The 17112-nt window shown below is 37.1% G+C and overlaps 1 protein-coding gene across 1 annotated transcript; it reads right to left on the bottom strand.

Annotated features, from left to right (window-relative positions):
- Nucleotides 1-10: 10 nt before the first annotated feature.
- LOC146160989 (monocarboxylate transporter 13-like) lies at nt 11-5121 on the bottom strand. Its single transcript, XM_083385665.1, has 8 exons — nt 4762-5121; nt 3921-4067; nt 3211-3386; nt 2958-3074; nt 2554-2725; nt 2061-2188; nt 963-1191; nt 11-337 (listed from the first exon to the last, which is right to left on the bottom strand). Exons 1-8 carry the CDS (start codon nt 5072-5074, stop codon nt 192-194), a joined length of 1428 nt encoding a protein of 475 aa, XP_083241791.1. The 5' UTR covers nt 5075-5121; the 3' UTR covers nt 11-191.
- Nucleotides 5122-17112: the final 11991 nt, after the last annotated feature.

Genomic DNA, 17112 nt, shown 5'->3' with positions numbered 1-17112 from the left:
GTATATTTTGGATGCACCCTTCAAGCCAGTTAACATAAATCAACGAAAATACATTCAGCTTTCGAGAACATAGTTTCAGCACGAAAATTGTTGTAAAGGAAATTCATTGATGTTGCTCCACATTTGGTCCTCAAAACAATGCATTCTATTAGCTGATATAAATTTACTGCTTTGGTTGTGTTTCGATAAAATCAGGATAATCCAAGCATCTTTCTTCTGCGTTTTCTCCATTCGCTTCGGATGTGAATAATCACACCCAAACCAGTGGTGACCGCGTAAAGAGCACCTCCCACCAAGAACACATTTGAAATTAGACCGCTTTTATCAATCAAACGACCTGGAAAACGCATGGGATTTTATTTAAAAATAAAAAAACATTATTTTCACGATGTACGTAGATTTCGTGTTGCCACTTTAAATGTTTTAGATAAAGTAAAAGCTTAGATCAGTGGTTGACAAACTGTGGGCCGCGGGCTATTTTCTAATATTCAGTTTTGTCGTGCAGATGTGGGCCGCGTGATAGCAGTATATTTAATGTACTGTATATTTTTTAACTTTTGCTTATTGTTGTATCATAATGCACCCCCCCCCCCCTCCCAAAAAAAAACAAAAAAACAAAGATATATATATATATGCATATATATATACTTTATTAAATCGTTTAAGCCACAAAACACCATGAATTACTATATTATATGTTGCGCCGCGTGACTTTTAAATGCTACAATAGTACATTTTTGTTAAAATACCCCATTAACTCTTCGCACTACACGCAAGAATTTTTTAAAACTAAGTGTTTTATTACATTAAGACGTCATTCGTTTAATGTATTGGGCCTTCAATAGCTCTTGAAAAAGCATTTTAGGCTGCGACAAAAATGTTTGCCGACCACTGTAAGGCTTTGATCATAATGTTAAAGGATAAAACACTATAAGCAAAAAAAATGAAACAAACCAACATACCTGCGGCCAAATTGACCAGAGGAGCGAAAATAAATCCGAAAAAATTGAGATACGAATTACTGGAAGCGAAATACTTTTTCCCGAAATATTCCTGCATAACTGTGACAATTTGTCCGTCGAAGGAACCGCCAAACAGGCCAAATAAAATGCACATCGCCACCATCGTCGTTGAATCTTTGACCAAGGGTAGAATGAAGAGGAGTACAGTAAGCATCGCGCATTGTAAAACCTTTTTTTATAAATTTTCAAGGTTGTTTATAATATAATCGAAACATTTGTAAACCGGGGCTAAATCGGCCCAATAAAACCCGGGACGCTAAACTTTGAATGGTAGATGAGTTTGAAGATAAAATATATAGTGGTCAAAAGATAGCATTTTAATCTCGTATACTTGTTCAAATGACCTTAATCCATAATTGTTTACATCATTGGAGATATTTATTCACAGGCTATAGCAAACACAGGTTTATTGAGTATTGGATTGCCTATAGAGCAGTGCTTTTCAACCTTTAAAAAAACAGTTCGGACTCTTTTATTTCGAAAAATTTTCATCCGAATGAAACAAGAAAAGTATCAGTTTTTTGCGTATCATCTCATACGCTGAAAAGCAATGGCCGGCTTTATTTTTTCCTAGAAGTTACAATAGGACCGCACAACAATAGGACCGCACATAATCGGCAAAACGTAAAGTCATATAACCTTGTAGGCCTATTCCCTTGATAATTAATTTAATGCTTTTACCTGGTAAAGAAAAAGCTTAGGCAAAATATGGTTATAACCGAATTCTTGTCAAATTGTTTTCAGGCCCTATTCCTATCATAAACTTTGTGGTAATATTTACTGGTAACTAAATGGCAATATACATGGTTGTCTTATCGGTATTGATGGATTGTATTTTCTCACCTTAGATGTGAAAATGTCAAACCTAAAGTAAAGCATACCCTTCTAACCCGTTGCACAAAACTTTATAGCAAACAACTCTGAAAAAAATAATAGTTTGAGAAGGCCTGGTCCATGCAACGCATAATGTTTCCCAGAGTAAAACATACAGCAATTTGTGCAAAAAACATCAAAAAATACCGTACACCCACAACTCACCATAAGGTATTTTTGCTTTCCTTCTGGAAGTCTGGGATACAAAACGGCAACGATTACTTTCGAGGTCATTTCACCAATTGCCATTGCAGATGGCAGAAAAGACGCTGCTGTTTCACTCATTCCCAGCGCTGTATACACAAAACAAACTTTTTTTACGAACCACAAGACAAAACAGCGAAAGCACCAATAGACGCTTTTTCAAATATTTTTTATTATTACATAAGTAGGGTCGTCAATTTTCACAATAGGTTGTCGAAGCTTTGCAGAGAGCCGTCAAAGTTTCATTCAGGTGTTTTTGAACATAAAATCTTCAATACCTTCTAGTAGGCTATATTTTCGAACTTCCTTCTTTCCGGTCTTAAATATATTCAACTTTACTTAAAAAAAATTGAACGCGTTGGGTAGCGATGTTCGTATCCGTTCAGAAGCAGGCTTATTTATCTCTGGTCTTCTGAAATTTGACTGCCAAACGGTGCTGATAGAGTCTACTCACCGCTAACTCCGTATGGAATTAAATAAGAAGCTGACACGTTAAACGCTGCAACATAACAGCAAAAGTACGATCCAATGATGTAGATCTCCGGGTGCATGAAAAGTGCAAGATCGTAATGTTCGAATACGGACCGAAGAAGAGACGATTTGCAACAGGACGGAACGCTTTCGTCCTTGAGATAGATTATAAAAGTGTTTTATGTATGTCGATTACGTGCTTTTAATCATGGCCGAAAGGAACCACAATTTTTAGTTTCTACAGTTTCAACTTATTAAGCTGTTTTGTTGACTAATGTGGTGCTTTTAGGATGCCATACTGTATGTTTAACGTACATACTGTTTGTTTATTGTTGTTATTTTTTTATTATTGTAGCTTTAGACTTAGAGCAGCAAACGGTTAGTTACCTCGAAAACTTGTTCAGTAACTTCTTCTATTTGCTTGACTGGTCCTGATTTTCGTTCGGATAGCGGACGCAGAACAGCCCCGACAACAACAGTGTTCAGGTTTATTGCAGAAATAATCTGAACAAAAAAGATGCATACTTTAGAAAAAAAAAACGGAAAATAAACATGTCGTCCCTTTGCGATTGTACAACATACCCAAATAAGGTCGCTACAATTTCTATTTGTCCATAGATATACAAAAAAGCACACTTACAAAAACCGCGCCGTTCCAGGCAAAATTGCTGATGAGCACTTGCCAGGTTGGGCACCCAACAAACGGACCCAGACCGTAGCCCATGAAGAGCAACTGCAACACGAGCATCTTGTGTTTTGTGACACTGCTTGTAATAACAGTCAGCACAAGAGTCATTTGGATCCCGAAACAAATACCTATAAAAATTAACACTGTCATTATAAGCAAAGAAAAGGCAATAACTTAACATTGTATAGAGAATATGCAGCATATAGTCAGTGGACAACAGACATTGTCAGATAAAATTAATTTATTTATATAAAAGATTGTAAGACATCCGTAGCTTATCAAAATAATTATATTGCAATCACTCTATAGTGGCACCGTAAATTTCTAGTGGAGTTATGTAAATGCTACAAACATGTAATTAGTCGGTTAATCTCAACCCGGGGGGGAGTGTTCAACCTAGGGGTGAAAGATAGTAGAATAATTTCCTAACAACTTTACCTTGATGCAAATTTTGATACCAGTGCGGCGCAATTTGTATGGGTTGTTAGAAATAAGGAAGTTTTCTATTCTAATTAGTTTTAAAGTGTCTTCAAACAATTATGACAAAAGTAGACGATAATGGGCCTCAAAATGTTGTCGAAGTTTATTTGTCCGTGTTCAAAAACATTTTTATAAATTAAAACATTAAATAATTAGTTCAATAAATATTTACTGGGACTCACCGGGAATTAGCCCGAAAAATATGACGACGCCCCAGAAGGTTAGTGTCAAAAAGGAAGATAAAAACGCAGAGAGCGACGACACTAACCCGACCGCCATCAGCCAGTTGCCTAACGTCCAATACTTCGCCATTACAGGAACGACAAATCCTAATGTAAACACAAATAATATGTAATTATTAACGATGAGCAGCTAAAAATCCATTTATATAAAATAGAAAAAACGTAAGCGAATCGCCATCAACCCGAAGCCTAACGTACAATATTTCGCCTTTACAGAAATGACAAATCCTACTGGCAACACAAATAAAAATTTGTAATTATTAACGACGCGGAGCAGCTAAAAATCCATTTGTATGAAATAGAAAAACCAAAACGTAAGCGAAATTAGATATCAGATTGAATATTTCAGTATACAATAATCGATTTAGTGTCACGGAAGGATTATTAATTATTGTACAGATTAAGTTTAGTTAGAGTGTACTGTGTACTATTAAACTAAAAGCACTAACTCAGTGATTCCCAAACTTGGTGCCGCGACAACACTAGTGTGCCTCAAGAGATTGTAAAGTGTGCCATGAAACTTTTTGTAATTTAGTAAAATAACTTATTTGTATTATCAATAGGCATACACGCAAGCATTTTGACTTGAATACGCTCTATATCCATCACAAATAAACAATATTGATACATTTACATATTATATAGTTTGTCGCATCTTAAGGCCGATTGTCAAATTACTATACTGTTGTTCTGTTAAAAGTGTGTCGCGAATTATTCAATTTTATTTCATTTTTTATTAGTGTTCCGCAAGCTAAAAAAGTTTGAAAACCACTGCACTAACCAGAGGAAGCGTAACCAATATAGAACGCCCCAAACAGCTGAGAGACTTGTGTGTAGTCGGCGTCATAATGCTCCATCAGAGGCAGGTAGAACACCGAATAACAACGATCGGTGCTGGTCCGTATGGTTGTGAAAATGCAGCTGCTGAATACAGCAATAACCATCCACCAATCGGGCATTTGATAAGACGAGGTTCTGCGGCTCGCCTTGTCGCTGGGCAGTTCTTGTCCCTTCGTTTGGCTCATGCTTATGCCTTTAACCTTTGATTCACAACTACTGACGCCCTCTTCCCTACAGTGGAATGGCGATTCCATAACGAGAGTCAAACGATTAACGCCAACTTGGCAACCCTCGTGACTGGTCTTCCACTCTGTCAAAACGCAAAATGGTTAGAAATACAAACCTTTAATTGTCAGCTGATGAACGTTTTCTGGGCATACATAGTGCAGTTAATCATTAACAATACAGGTAGACCTTTATTCAGAGGGTCAACTCGGTAAACTGCGTAGTTTTCCATGACAACAACTGCTGTCCATCTTAGTTTACAAATCAGAAATGAATCGATATTTCAGTAGGGTAAATACCGGAGTTCCAATGATAGTCTATAGATATAGACACACACACACAAATGTCTTATGCGTGCTACATCTGGGCCTAACTAGTAGTAACGCTTGAATATTGTCCCATCGGGTGACTTGTTTACAAATTTACGTATTTTGAATAGTCTTTTTACAAGAAAAATAAAAAAAACTCAAAGAAACAATAATTCGAACATAAAACTGCCAAATTCTAACTGGAAGTGATTTGTCAATACCGTATGGTCATGACCAAGTAGATACAACTTATGAACAAATATAAACATAAACATAACCAATTGCACAGGGCTCTACGACCCTACTTCTGTAAACAGTTTGACCTGTAATTTCATATGCGTGGTCCTGCTGCTAAATAACTTATATAACTATAGTACTGTTGCTGAATTTTCACAAATGCGTTTCAATCGGTAATAAACTGTTAAAAGCTTCACTATTCAACACACTGTATCTAACACACTGACACAGGTAAGCTTAGTTACCGACATTCGCCTGTCGCCTGCACAGTTCGGACACGGTCCAATGGTCGACAGTCGATTAATGTCAGAAGCGGAAGGACCTTAAATGAACCACCCTATTGAACAAGGTACTTCGACTAATTGAGTGTGGAAAGGTACCTTTTCAATCTATATTATTTTATTGCTGGAACATATGTCAAAACGAATCGAATATGCCTATTATAGAATACCTCGATTGCATTTATATACGAAAATTTACAAGAACACACAATCAACCCTACGATATGGTAGAAAGCGAATACAAACGAAAGGAAAAACGCAAAACAGCCAACTCAAGTACAATATTAATGGCGTTATGTTGACGATGGCCTTTCTCCCACCGTATCGTATATAAATGAATGGTTTTCGTGCTCGAATTTTGTCGAATAAAGTTATCCGATTTGTTATGACATACACAGACAACAAGTAGCCTAAACAAAGACAAAAAACAGTGGCTATTTTAGCCACTTACTGTGTCGAAAAAGAAAAGCCTCATTACGAATGCGCCCTTTGTATTGTCGCACCTATGGACATAGGGTGGCGGTATTACTTGTTTTATGAGCTACCAATTCTGCCGTGAGCAACTGTCGTCTTTAATGGTCGAGTAAAAGTACATTCACTATATACTTTTTGTCATTAAGGAATTTTCAAAATTTGAAACAACACTTTGGCGTCTATCAATTACAGTCCTCGTATTTCAGCGAATTTTTTTTTTTTTATATTTGTACCCATGTACTGTCATTATTTCACCCGGATAGAGTTGCTATTGTAGGCCACATTACAAACGAACTATACGTGACATTGCAGATATAGCATATTTTAGGGTTAAACTGCTTGAACTGTCTTTTTTAGATGTGCGTCTTGCGCGTGGCTACTTGTATTCTTCTAAAACAAGTTTACCACTACATTTGATAACCTCCACCCAAAATGTTCCTCTTGCCTTATAGCGTACACAAGTTGAATGTTAAAAAATCGCTCGACTTGTAGTGCGATTTAAACTGTTTAGCGCAACTCAACTTAAGGAGAATTTTGATGCGTCAATTGTATGGCATGTACGCCAAGCCTTCGGTCAGCGATAAATTATTCGAAGAAACCGCCTTGCAGCACTAGTGCAATTCTAAGAGAACCCGTTACTTAAGCACAATTAGTCTGTTAAGTTCCCGATGATGAGCAGTCGGCACTTCACTGCGAGTTGTTCTTTTTGAGGATTGCTTTCCAAACCACGACCCAGACAAAAATAATGCACGGATGACTAGTTAAAAGTTAAATGTGTATTTGTTTGAAGAAAACGTTACGGTGCTCCTACGGCTGGATGAAAGCAACGAAAATGTAAGTACTTTTTAACCAAGTTACTGAAGTAACAAAGGTATTCAATTTAAATGTTGTAAACGAAAACAGGCTGAAAAACATTGAGTCAATCAAAATTATTAAAACGCACACATATTTAATGATAACTAGGGCGATTATATTTTGACCTAAAAAACTAAAATTTTGATAAGTTTTGACCAAAACATCTGTAAAACCGCCTTTTTAAGAAAAACATGACTTGGGCATCTTTTAGAAAATGCTGAGTAAACAGTTTACTTCAGGGGTCGAGAACCTATGGTTCGCGAGTCATATATGGCTCTTTTGGTGACGCCATATGGCTCTTTTGATTAAGGAATCTTGTTCGCAGACAAATCTGAGCTATCAAATTTCTAGCATGATTTGAAAAAAATGCACGCGTTATCCTTTTCAATCTGTATGGTTTACTTACTCAAGACAAACAGTAGCATTTCTCCGCGCGTGAATCCTATTTGTCTGTACCGGTACGTGAAATCGTGAATGTTAGTCTGTTTGACGGAATCTCTTATTAATTATCTAAAAGGCCCTGTTCGTATCTTGGCAGACCCTAATTAAAGTTTTGCAAACTTTGTCAATGCATTTTTTCGCGCCTAATACGTGGAAATGAAATTAACAGTTCTATTAAAACCACTAATTGTTTTTTAAATAACTTTTATCGAAATACAACCAGAAGTATTCCACTTTTATGGCGCCCTTACGTAAAAATATTCTTGACTTCTGGTCTCTAGGTGAAACTTCCTTATTTGTGCACAGCGTTATTGAGTCTCACTTATAGCGCAAGTTAATCTCACAACTATAACAGATTTTCTTCAGTAGAAAGAGAGTGGCCCAAATAATAGATAAAAGATTCATTCTTTTATTAGCAAACGTTTCGGCAATTTCTTTTGCCATCATCAGTGCAGTAAGTGAGACTAAGATAAAAACGAGTCACTATATATACGCTCGGACGTTTTAGAACGTTATATATCTTTCTACTGAAGATAATCAACAGATCCGTGTTTAGTGTTCCTATATAACAGATTTGTTCAAGTAATTACCTACTTGAAACCACCCCTGGAAGGTGCTTCCGGTTTAAGCTTCCATAGTATGCAAAGCCCGTAAGATTTCACGCATGCTTTTGGGGGAAAACTAATTCAGGCAGTACATATTTGTAGCAACCGAAGCATATCGTTCATATTTACCTTTTGGTGCGCTTTGTGGTAGCACGAAATGCAAGAGGCAGCTATATAGCTTTCTCTAAAACAAACGCTAAAACAAATTCAAGCTTGCCAGAACGATATTTGACATACTGTAATGTGAATAGGGATTTCTTGACCCGTTTGCGTCCATCGACCAACATGCTTTTTAGTGGTTAGCGAATTATTTTTTCGTTTTAAAACAAAATGTGAGAAAATCTCATATTTTTAGAACGACAACTCTAAAAGGCGTCTACACTACATCAGTGCTAGGTAAAGTTTTGTCGGTTAAGGAAAACTAACGGGGTTTAAAATTTCCGCCCACACACCCATAAAATTATACCTAAAACTACTCATGGATATGGGCTAAATATTCAGCACAGGGTGAAGGGGTTATTTATATTCATATGAGCCAAAAGCAGAAAAATTGACGTATGACATTTCCTAATCTTCTTAATGAGGCGTTTGACGATCCTTCAAAACAGTCTCAAGCTACCTAAAGTTGTAGTATATAAGAATCCTCGGTTAGGGGAGACCGGGGAGTAAAGTAACACGGGTCAATTGTAACACTCTAAATTGCGCCACCCACGGACAAACTGGAATCATGTGATTAACAAAAACATATATTTCGGGTAAGAAAGTAACTTTTTTTACTTTTTTAGTTTTTGTGTATTGTTCAACCATTTAACTTAGAAATTTGAAAAGCATACAATCTTATTTAGCATTAATTATAGTTTATTGGTGCATACTTTATGAACTAGTCAGTTGACTGGGCAAGTGGTGAACGAATGTATTTATTGACTGACATGGGCCTGGGTCGGTTGTACTAAAATTGACGGGTTTGGTTGTAACATTTTAAAGGTTTTACAACTGACCCCGAGCGAAACTGTATAATGTACCAAAGTTATAAATATTTTCAGCTATGGTTAGAAACTTGAAAACAATGACAGGTACTACACCTGTGCAAGAACTGGCAAGAGCTGCCAACGATGTGAAAAAAAAACAGGAAAATCTATTCGATCAGTAGCAAAAGAATATTATTTTTGCCATGTTACATTGTCTAGATTTTGCAAAGCAAAACAGAAGCTAGAACAAATACAAGTCAGTCGTTCCGCAAGATTTGGGAAGAAAATGGTAACGCGGAGCGGATTGGTTTACTGCATGGCTAAATCAAATGAAATCCAACGCTACCATTTGCAAAGTGCACAAGGAGTCTGTCCAGGGCTACGAGTTTTCACAAACACCACATCGGATTGTTTATCTCCAAACCAGATGCCGTTATATCTGGCAATTTGCCCCTAGCTCTTAATAAGACATCTTTGGTTTCTTCACATGCAGATCTTCGTCGTGTGATGGAATGCGTCAAGGTCTGCCACCTGCTCTTCTGTCTTCAAGTTCGTAATTCTTAGGTCAAACTCTATCAACTTCTGATTGATGCTAGCATCATTCTAACTTTAATCCTGAAGAACTTCGTCCATTGCCAAAAGCACAACCAAGACAAATAGTTGGATCCAAACAAAAAAAGATGCAAGCAGAAATTTTAACGGACACGTTAGTCAAGAAAGCAATGAAAGAAGCGGAGAGACAGGAGTTGCTTAAGTTGTTGTCAGCACCAAAAACCAACAATTTCGTTTAAGCTAGTTTAATAGTTCGTACCCATCTAAGCCTGCAGTTTCAGCTGTAGGCAATAATTGAACTTAACAGTAATCGAATTTTGTTTAATAGATGTAATCCTGTCCTTTTGCACCCCCTGGTAACACCCGGCCTGAGACCTACAGTCGCACAGTAGCCCTATTAGTCTATCGAAGGCGAATACTTTCTGTTACATTTAGCTTTGAATTTGACATTTTTTGAAGTATAACAATAAAAATGGATTATCAATGTATTTATGCGGTTGTTTTTGTTTGTTGCAATTCGCCCCATCCAGTGTTACAACCGACCCGTTCACGGGGCAAAACACTTTTTTTTATCTTTTTTGAAAGGCCATACTTTTGATGTGGACAAGATATTTTTATAGAACCTGCTGCAACTCAATGCTAAAAGATTGTATTTTCATATGGCGAAGGTTTGTTTTCCATTCATTCGAAAGATAAATCAGCCATTAGATAATATGTCAAAATTGTATCAACACGACCCGGTCTCACCTACTCCTCACGATGGTGAATCAGAGGATATTTCAGAACCTAAACATTGTATTTTGTACTTCAATGTTAAAATTGTTATTTAGAACACCACTAATAAAACAATTACATTGCATGGACTAAAATGCCTAGCCTATTATAGTTTACGTAGTAGATCAGTGGTTCTCAACCTTTTTTCTTTCGTGGCCCATTTTCGTTGCACACAAATTCTGTGGCCCAAAATTTTTTTATGAAAGAACAAACTATAAAAAAGGTTTATATCAAAAAACAGCGAAGCATATACCAATACATTTACACTTTATTTAGATTCCTTCCCAATTCCTCCCCAAGCCATTATTCCTTTAAAATTAGGTATAGTGACAAAAATGAAACTATTCTTCAATAAATCTAGCTTTTTTAAATTGGTCTGTGGCCCACTTAAACTGTTTCCATGGCCCACCAGTGAGCCATGGCCCACTGGTTGAGAACCGCTGACGTAGATAAAAGCGGTTAGAACCTTTATTGTTTACGGGGTTCCGCATTGTTATAAATGTTGAAAACCATTGTTATATTGTTTGGACGCGCTAATGGCGTGCTAGTTGAGTTGTTAAGAATTATCTTGCTTTACTAAAGAGTTGACGCTACGCGTAACATTATCACAGGCTAGAACTTTCTTATGAAATGCTATGCGAACAAAGATAAGAGCAATCCAAAATGTGCAATGTATACTCTGCGTTTCGTTCTGTGTGTTGACGGTTTATTATGATCCTTAGCCAGGAAATACATACAATAATAATTAGCGACCCACATTGTTGGGATAAGGCAGCATTGTAAAACCTTACAATGACATGTTTCATGTGATATGACAAAAACTGGTGTATACCATACAGACCATGACGACGCCTAATATTTTGTCCAAGTTCTATATGTTGGCATAGTTTATCTGTTTGTGTGTCTGCTCTATTTGATGTTGGAAACTTACATGGGAGTCCGTCATCTCAAAGATGCCGCGTTACGAAAGGGAAAATTTATTTTAACATGGCAAGGTATGCCATATAACTACTAAAGGCTTGGCGTAACCCTTGTGGTCTTATTTTACTAATACCATAGCTGTGGGACGAAGACTGCAGAATAAATGCTGCTGGCAAATTAAAGAATCAAAACATTGTTAAAGCGTTTTTATAACGCAGTTTCCCCAAAAGAAATGGTGCCGCAATTCGAATGTTTGTCTTAGAAGTTATTTCTGCATCCTGTAATAAACCACTGTTATTTTCTATGTAAACTTTGTACTGCGTTCTATAGTTGCTGCAGTTCCAAAAAACTAAAATCAGTAGAGTTTATAACCTTAAAACCAGTACTATACGTAAGATCTCTAGGCGAGCCCGGGGCCTGGGAGTATTTACAATCAAATGTTTAGCGATAAACTGCCGGTCGGCTAATCAGACAAATATCACATACAAGTTATGCACATCATATGGAGATAAACATAGTTGAATCAGATACGGGCCAAACGCCGAAATAGTATGGTTGCGAAAATGCAGTCTGACATTTCTATAGGTTGTGCGCCTTGCTCCATACCTGACCAGCACTCGAATTGTCAGCTGATCAACTTTCTGTTCTTAGTAATGCAGTTAACCAATATTCATATGGTTAGACCAATTCCTATAAGCCTTGGTTAGACATTGGGTGGGCAATTATTTTTTCACGCGGGCTTAAAATGTTTTGGCAACACTTAAAATGTTTTGGCGGGCCAGGGGCCAGGTCAAAATAGGATCTCAAATACATACAATATGACGTCATACTCTGACAATATAAAACAAATAAACTAACGAACTTGTTATTACAGTACGTCTGGAGTTGAAATTTTCCGGCAACTTACGTTTCCAGACCAAGCTGATTATTATCATTAGTTGCTCATTCACGTTATTTCCCGCTTTAAGTTGAATTGTCCATTATGACGTCATAATGTTGCGTTCTGCTAATGAGAATTACGTTTTTACAGTTTGCTGCGCTGACACTGTGGTCAGTCGGTCACGGTTTTAAAGCTGTTCGTGATTCTTCACCAAAATAAAGTGATTCGTAAAGTGATTGATACCATTAAAAACAACGTGTTGTTTTGTGTTTATTGCTCAACAGCGTATTTGTTTGGTGGTCACGACAATTTTGGAGATCACGTCCCAAAGTAACATCATATAGCAATTAGTCTGAAACACCTGTTGTTCTCAAGCTAACTCGAGCCTAAATATACAGCTTAAATGAGTCTGATCGCGAAAATAAAAGCCTATTGTTTGATATTGCTCAATATATTCGCATTCATGGTCTAACTCAGCGTGGTCCAACTGCAGGCCCGCGGGCCAAAGTTAAAAAAACTTTGAGTCGCGGTACAAATTAAAACTTTACGGCGGGTATGAGAAATGAACTAAAAAGGACTCGAGTAGGGAAAGAAAGCTGGCTCTTTGTTATTAGAGATTAAAGTAAAATATGCAAAGCATATGGGTCTGGGTCTGCCACTCATTAAACGGCGTATTAAACTGCAGCGGCAGACACCTAAAAAGCGGACTTTCAACTCATTATTTTTTGACTAGCATTCATTAAACATATTTTACGTAATTATCAAGTAAGTTTATTTGTCACGCATAAGGATAGGCCTAACATGTCTAATACAAAACAAAACAAAACTGCATCTTTCAAGTCAGCATATTCAAACAAAATGCAAAACCGAAGTCATTTCACCAGGACAAATGCAGCAACTCGGAACTTATTCTGTCTGGCATGCTATCGGAAAACAAAAAATAACTTTAATTACGCCATGTCACCCAATTCTGCTTTTCTACATGCTTGGGGCAAAAGCGTCCTAAAAGTATTTGCAACTAGACAAAGCGCAACGCAATTGCAACGAACGTCAGCACTTATACTCTCGGGCCCCGAGTACGCTTGTATAGTTTAGAGAAGGTAAACACATTCACAAAACGTTGACCTCAACTTGTCCGACTTGTCAGCAACGGAAAGCCCTCTAATCGACGAGACATGTTCGGACAAAAACTTCAACGAATTCTGTGATCAGGCAATATCGGAAAATACAACATCTCAACTAAACGCATAAAACATGAATTACAAAACGAAATAAATAACTATAATGAAAGATAGCGGACAGGAGCGGATCTAGGATTTTGTTTGGGGGGCATGATATTTTTTTAGAGTTGACGTCACAAAGGTACGTCAAAATGTGACGTCATAAAAAGTAACCTTAAGAATACACAGTTCGCTCACTTGTTAAAGTTATTGAGATAAATATTATCGATTCGCACAAAAAGAAAAAACGCCTTTATGTTGCCCAAAGTTTTCTTTGCGACGAGACGCACTACGCCTTAGGGCTAAAGCGATTTGCAATGGAAATTGACATACTAGAAAGATAACTGAGATTCGCGCACAGCGGGAAAAAAAATTGGATTTACGCACATAAAATAGGCAAAAGTTGCAGTTTGGGGGGACCATGGCTTCTTCGGTAACATATCACGGGACATCTGTCATGGTCTCGCGTCACACCGGCTGCTCATGAGCACTATCCGACTTAGATGACTTATTTTTGTTCATTTTATTAGTGTTTCATTATTTAAATTTCAATAAAAAAGTGAGCTCGCGAAATCTAAAACCTGACCTACTATAGAAATAATTTTGAATTATCCGTAGGGCCTACTCGCACTTGTTACAAATGCAACTACCTTGTTTATAATAACCAGCTATGGAGTTACTATAACAACAATCACTGCTAAAAGATCAGCGCAAAACAATTTCTATAAAATATCTACTGGCGACCACTTCAACTGTACCAACCGTTTTTGTCCTGTAACAACATTTTTATAATAGGCACATTTTACTTCCTTTACTCAAAATATATTGAACTGTTTTGCCAACTTTATTTGCAATATTAGTTTTGCTTTGTTAACATAATAACTCTCATAATTGAAGTTTTTAGGACCTTTTGCAATTCCTCATACTTTGGTAGTCCCTGGAATCAACTTGATTTTGTATACAAGTATAAATCATTTGCACCAAGTAAGCTACGACTTGCTATTACTAAGTGACTTACGCTCGTGAACAATAAAGATAAACCGTTGGCATTTACAGATTAGTGGCAAAGTTTCAAAAGTATAGTGGTTCAGATCGCATCAATATATTTTAGGTATTCGCGGTCGCAAATTTGATATTTTGCGGCAAGTATGGTGCTGTAGCATTAAACAGTGAATGTGTTTTGTGATAGAGCCGAAAAATGTGAATCTTAAGACCAGTGTAGACTCCGTATGGTTCAGCGAAGGCTTTACGCTCAAGCGATTTCAAACAACGCCTATTAATTGTCACAGCTCAAGTACCACATTCCACAGTGCTTGCTAAGTACTTCGTTTTACGCTTGATTAAGTATAACCAACGATCCATGTGACGGTGATTGGAGCTATATGCACCTACTCTAGTTTAGGAAAGCAGAATCCTACATAAATAGTAAAAAGTAAATCAACATCATTTTTTGTTGGGGTGGAAATAACTTTTTTTAGGGTTTTCACAAAAACGACATAAAAAACGTCGTAGTATGGCGTGATTAAACAAGAAACCCCTTGAGAAAACTGCGGAGTCAGGGTCAGATCTGATTTAGCCACTAAATTTTGCTGTGAATAACTCGCTCGATATTTTTTTAGATTATATTGCATTTATTGCCCATTTGATGGCAATTAACTTTACAGCCGCTGTTTTATGGTTTTTCCGTTTTATGTATTTGCCGAGTGGGATGTGTACTCGGACTTTCTCATAATTTCACGGATAGGTTAAAATCGCACATCCTTATGGTGAGGCGCCTCTAAGGCCATTAACTCCAGTTGGGCATATAAATCTAAAGTTGTCGTACAGTATAATAAACTACAGACCGAGCAAATGTCACTAATCATTTACAAGGTTGACAAAAAAGGGGGAACTCGTCTTTATGGTTTACGCACAACGACATATTTGTTGTTATTTATTAGCGCGAGACGCATATGATTAGGTCACCACAAGAGAAAAGCACAAACGCATAATGTTAAAAGCGACAGCACGAGATTAAAACAAACAAGGGCGTTTATTGAGGTTAGCAAATTAAAAAAGGTCTGAACATTTAGTTTTAAGTTGAGCGATGAGAAGATAAGCTGATGATGATAGCATTTGGCGATGTTAGAGACGATGAAGAACAAGTAAAAAATGCAACAGTTTCAATGAAAATTGAATTAGAGACATTAACAAATAGCAAGGAGCGTTCAGTTGGTCAGAAACGAAATAATTCCATTTAGCTTCGCACAAATTACATTAATTGGAAAGGACAGGTCGAAAATCAAACTGTGATGAGAAGCTTTGCCGCAAGATACTGGATTACTGTGTATGTGACCGGTTACCTTGAAAAGTAACAAACCGCTACAGAAATTGCGTAACTAAGAAACTTAAAACGCTCTAAAATTTATAAAACCTCATCGCAAACTAACCACGCACCGCAATGCAGAAACGCATTAACCGCAGGGCACAACTAATTTAAACAAAGCGCAAACGCTCACATAAAATAACCACAATCAAACCACGGCATAATTGGACATTAAATTTCACAGCTATTCGCTTTGCATTTACTTCATGTTAATAGTCGAAAAGTATTCCGTTAGGATCGTTTTGTATGTCACCAAGCAAGCCGCTTTCGCGAAAAATAAAAATTTGTCCTCCAAATAACAAATTTGCAAAGAAACAGCGAACAGTTAAAACGATAAGTTCAGCAGGAATCGTGCAAAATGGGTCCTTGTATCGTCATGTTATATTTCATACCTAACAGTAGTTTGTTGAAAACACTGACAAAAATGCTATTTTTAAACAATAAAAAATATTTAGAGAACATCCGGCGTACAGATTTATAAATTTACGTTCAATCGATTATGCAAGCACCAGTTAGGCTCATTGTATATGAAAAATGGCACAAATAAGGTCAACTTAGTTCGAATTAGACGGGAAACAACCGAACCAGTTTAAAGGACGACGTGTGTCTTCAACTGACCATTAGCCATCTAACACAATGTAGTTAAGTTAACAGAGTTTACGAATTTAGCAAAAATGCCCATATGTTTGACGGACACTGTTTTTAGGTTGGAAAAGCAATGCAGAACGGTATCCGAGCGGAGCGGGATGCAAACGTACCTATCGCATTATAATCAACTTAAAAGCACAAAAATTACGATAAATAAAACTTCGACTATCACCTCCAAGCCGACGTAGAACGCAAAGCACCAAATTGCAAAAAGGCCTAAGAAGTAAAAGCGCCTACAACAGCGGGAAAAAAAGACACGACACTAAAAAAGCAATTGCTAAATCACCTAAAAACATCTAAAAACGGCATTACTAAACAAGCGTGAAACGACGTGGGGTAAAAAAGAACAACATTATTTTTTGTACAGAAACAATGAGCGAGCGCGCTACCGACCAACAATTGCCCATCGGTGACAGTTCAATCAAACTCAGCGCAGTGTGAAGGATCGTTTGGCTGATCTGCGGTGGCGGGAACGTTGCAAGAAGAAGATATTTTCTATGAAAAACATATATAAATAAATAAAAGGGGTGAGGTTAAT

Source organism: Ascidiella aspersa, chromosome 3 (assembly GCF_963924565.1).
Source record: "Ascidiella aspersa chromosome 3, kaAscAspe10.2, whole genome shotgun sequence".
NCBI classification, from domain to species: Eukaryota; Metazoa; Chordata; class Ascidiacea; order Phlebobranchia; family Ascidiidae; genus Ascidiella; species Ascidiella aspersa.
This window is presented reverse-complemented; position numbering and strand designations above follow the sequence as displayed.